A 4,493-nucleotide genomic window follows, 5' to 3' on the forward strand; every position below is an offset into this window, starting at 1 on the left:
ATATATTAGTTTGCTGCTGAGAATAATCATTTATGCATCTAAAACAAGCATTATTTTTACATCAATTTATAAGTGAAACTCCTCCAGTTAAAATTGTTTGAAGACTCAGTACCGGTCAGGTGAGAAAGACTCTCCTGGTATAAATTATTATAATTACACCTAACAGAAATTAATTTAATCAGAGAATGTCATGACTGTGTGCAGGGCTGCATCAATTTCAGTTTTCTGGCCGATCGCCGATTACCGATCTTTAGAAAGCTTTACCTGTCAATTTTGATTTTTGTTGATACCATTTTTTTTGTCTGAAATGTCACTAAATGTAGCAAGAAAGTCACTGAGTTTCCACAGGGGGTGAATATTATTAACTGTAAACGTTCAGACCTGTTGGTCTGTCAGTCAAACGTCTCACTGCAGAGCAGAAGAGGACAGAGGCTGAGTTATAAACCTTTGCTGAGGTGCATAAGATCGGCTTCACATCTGAGTATCAGCTGATCATTCATTCCCCAAAGTTAAGGAAATCGGCGCCGGTGAATGGGCCAACACATGTATCCTACATTATACATGCATACAGGATATAATGTAAACTTCACTGTCAAAGATGCAATAAGTTTAGCAAGTTTTTGAATGATCTAATAATCTGACTGCTGATTGCAGCCAGTCCACAATATTAGCAGAACTAGAGGGCCCAAAACCAAATTTCGCTTAGGGCCCCATGGAGGCTTGGGCCGGCCCTGAGGGACGGCATAGTTACTTTGAAAAGTAATTTGATTACTCAATGGAAAATCCATCAGTTAGAAAATGTGCATCTTTCTTTTCCCTCCATCGTTTGTGTTGCTGGTGTTAAACCAAACCTAACTCCAAAGGAAAAACAAGAAAGCAACAATATGTGTTTACTAGAAAAATTGCAGATATTAACGCACAGTGACGTGGATGCATAACTTTAATCTGATTACTGGATTGCAAATAGTAACCCGTTAGATTACAGGTTACCAGGGGTCAGAGTAGAGTAACGCGTTGATGATGTCATTGTTGGACATTTCTGCTCAAACTGTTTACTGTCGGCTTTCCGTTACGTGTCCCCGATGGGAAACTCGTTGCTTCGCCCTTGTTTACGCAAACTTTTTGTGCGTACGCCGCTTTCTACATGAGGCCAGGTCTCTGGAACTGACGTCTCTGTGTCTTCACGGAAAAGGTTCAGTTGGATCAGGATTTTTCCAGAGACGGCGCCACAGTGAAGGCCTCGGGTAAATAAAACCCGATGGGTCTGGAATGTAAAAGTTTTCTGTCGCAGACGGAGAGACGGCGGACTTGTTGTAGGGTTCCTGTTGGTTCTGTTAAAGCTGTGACTGATGACAGCAGCTTCCTGTCTCCATCAGATACGGACGAACTTCCTGAGCCAGCGGGCCTTCGTCTTCCTCATCCAGTCAGAGCAGAAACTGTTGGGACAAAGGGACGAAGCGCAGAGTTCATTCATCTTCACTTTGTGAAGTTTGATCTCTAACTGAATGTCTGCTGGTCAGAATCTGAACCTCTTCATGTTCTGATGCGGTGAAACAGAACCGGACCGTGTCAACAAAGTTCTTCCAACTGTCCGGTTCTGAGAGGAAACGCTGTTTGTTCTGGGCTTCATTCAAGAATGGGCGATTCTTGAATGCTGCTGTTATTTCAGTTTAACAGCAAGAAACAGAAACGTAACCCGGAGCGTACGGTCCTGAACCGACTCAGAACCACAGCAACACGCAGCATCCCATAATGCACCGGGCCTAAAGCAGCGGATCAGGCAGGATTTTTTATTTTCAATAACTTTCTTATACAAACATAAACATGTCCACCTTTGTCACATTTCACATCTTATTTACACAGATAATTTAAGCTACAATAACAGATTCTCTAATTCACCTGTAGGATGATGGAGGAAAACAGCAAACAGAAATGCATCATGAAGAGAAGCTAAAAGCATCCATGAATATAGAAATCCACAATAATTACAGTGAAAGGGACAACAGTAATACAATAATAATACTGTACTGTGAAGTGCAGTGCTATGTACTGTTATTATGTATTAAAAGTACATAATAACAATAATACAAAATAAACTAAAGGTTACAATATGAATCTAGTTCCAGGTTTCCAACGTCTCCATCTTGGGTTTGGTCTTCATGTTTCCATAATGTAGACCAGGGGTGGCCAAGTCCAGTCCTCGAGAGCCACCATCCTGCAAGTTTTAGAAGTATCCTTACTCCAACAGACCGGGATCAGCTCTACAGAGGCCTGATAACGAGCCAGTCATTTGATTCAGGTGTGTTGAAGCAGGGATGCATCTGAAAGTTGCTGGATGGTAGTGAGGACTGGACTTGGCCACCCCTGATGTAGACCTTTTTCTTGTGTGACTGGGAGGTTGTGGTCTTAGCCAAGCATATGTGATGCACTTCTTCACAACCAGAAGCAAGACGCTAATCCATATTTATTGTGTTTGTCGAGGAAATTATCCCTAAAATATTTAGATGGGTCCAAATCTAAATAAATGCCTAAAAATACTTTTTATATCTGTTTGCACATTTTTCCAGGATTTTTTTTAACAAGTTATGCTAAATAATAAAGCCTGGAAAGCAAAGCCGGAGACTCCCAGGTTCAGGTGGCGTCTGCTTCATTTCTACTCTTTTTGGCAAAGTTTTAACTAGATCTAACTGTTTAACGCTCCGGCAGTGTTGGGTAATGTTCAGGAACAGCGGCCGACGTCACGGACCCATCAGCTCTTCAGTTAGCAAAACCACACAAAATAAGCTGTTAAACCAGCAGGGTTCACCCAGAGCTACAGGACGGGTCGAACTCCGGTTATTCATTCGTAGCTAGCTCCACTGCACTGTCTCAGTTGGCTTACAGCAGAGCTTCTCAATTCCAGTCCTCAGTCCTGCTCTGCATGTTTTAGATGAGCCTCTATTCCAGAACAGCTGATTAAAATGTCTGCATGACGGTCAAGAGCTGCAGAAACCTGTTAATCACCCAGAGATACAATCCAGGTGGCAGAAGGGAAACACCTGAAACATGCAGGCAGGGGCCTGAGGACCAGGGTGGAGAAACAATGGCTTACAGAAAGAACGACGAATGAACAAAAGTAAACTGACCAATAGGAGTTAGGTTCAGGACGGACACACGTACAAAATGTTTTGACACAGAAAACATTTTTTCTCCAGTTTTGTTTATGGTAAAGACGGTTGAACAATAAAAAATCCAGTAGCTATTTCTTTTACTGGAAGGAGGATCTGGAGGCCCGGCGCGTCCGGCTGCTCCTGACGTAAACCAGCATCAGCTGACTGTTACGTCATCATGTTGACCTCTGGCTGCTGGGTCAGGCGTTCCCTGTAGACCTGTCATGGCCAGCAGAGTGACCTTTGACCTCTGCCCCGCTGACGAGGAGGTGTGTGTCCCCTGAGAGGACGGTTTGTCCTCCATGTCATGGAGGCAGCACAGAGCGCTCCTGGTCCTTTCTCTGAAATCTCTGGAGACAAAGTAGAAGATGTAGGGGTGGAAGCAGCTGTTGAAGGTGCTGGTGGCCAGGCTCATCATGTAGGGGACGTACAGGTCCTCACCGTCCGGCCAGCTGTCGCTGTAGGTCAGGATCAGGAGGACGTTACAGGGCAGCAGGGACACCACGAACACCAGTATCATCAGAACCGTCACCCTGATAGCGTGACAGTACTTCCTGCCTTCAGCCAGCAGGGTGCGCAGTATGGCGCTGTGGCAGAACATCACGATGATGAAGGGCAGCAGGAAGCAGGTGGTGAACAGCGTGGCGAAGTACGGCAGGAAGTAGTTCTCCTGCACGCTCTCAGGCAGTGCGTCATGGCAGGTGGTGATGTTGGGGTCGTCCAGAGGGTAAGTCTGCCGGGACAGCAGCAGAGGCAACATGGCGGCCGGCATCACCACCCACACCGTGGCCGTCAGGCCCCGAGACCACCGCCGGCTGCGCAAACTCTTCGCACCAAACGGATAAACCACAGCCACGTACCGGTCCACAGCCACAAAGGCCAGGGACCAGACCGAACTGTACATGTTCCCGTAAAGCATCGCCATGACGATCCGGCAGAGAGGCTCCCCCAGCTCCCAGTGGTTCCCCCGGAAGTGGTAGACGATCCGAAACGGCAGAACCAGGAACAGCAAGCAGTCTATCACAGTCAGGTTGATGAGCAGCGTGGTCGACGGCCGACGTTTGGTCCGGAACATGAGAATCCAGAGAGCCAACAGGTTGGTGGGCAGTCCGACGCAGAAGGTCGACAGGTAGATGATCGGCAGCAGCAGGTTGGTGGTCGAAGCCTGGATCTCCTTCACCTGCTTCTCCTTTAGGGTGGTCAGGTTACACCTGGTCGTCACCCGGAAGGCTCGTAGACCTGCAGACACCAGAACACTCAGCAACTATAGACCTATAGAGACCAGAACACACAGCAACTATAGACCTATAGAGACCAGAACACACAGCAACTATAGACCTATAG

General features: G+C 46.5%; 1 protein-coding gene across 1 annotated transcript in view; it reads right to left on the minus strand.

Annotated features, from left to right (window-relative positions):
* Positions 1 to 3,182: 3,182 nt before the first annotated feature.
* Positions 3,183 to 4,493, minus strand: part of si:ch211-132p1.2 (proteinase-activated receptor 4) — a 5,217-nt gene continuing 3,906 nt past the window's right edge. Inside the window, exon 2 of the mRNA XM_007577874.2 lies at positions 3,183 to 4,388. Coding sequence (XP_007577936.1) covers positions 3,307 to 4,388 — 1,082 coding nt within the window. The 3' untranslated portion in view covers positions 3,183 to 3,306. The remainder of the gene's footprint in view (positions 4,389 to 4,493) is intronic.

Source organism: Poecilia formosa, unplaced genomic scaffold, assembly GCF_000485575.1.
Source record: "Poecilia formosa unplaced genomic scaffold, Poecilia_formosa-5.1.2 Scaffold458, whole genome shotgun sequence".
Taxonomy (NCBI): Eukaryota; Metazoa; Chordata; class Actinopteri; order Cyprinodontiformes; family Poeciliidae; genus Poecilia; species Poecilia formosa.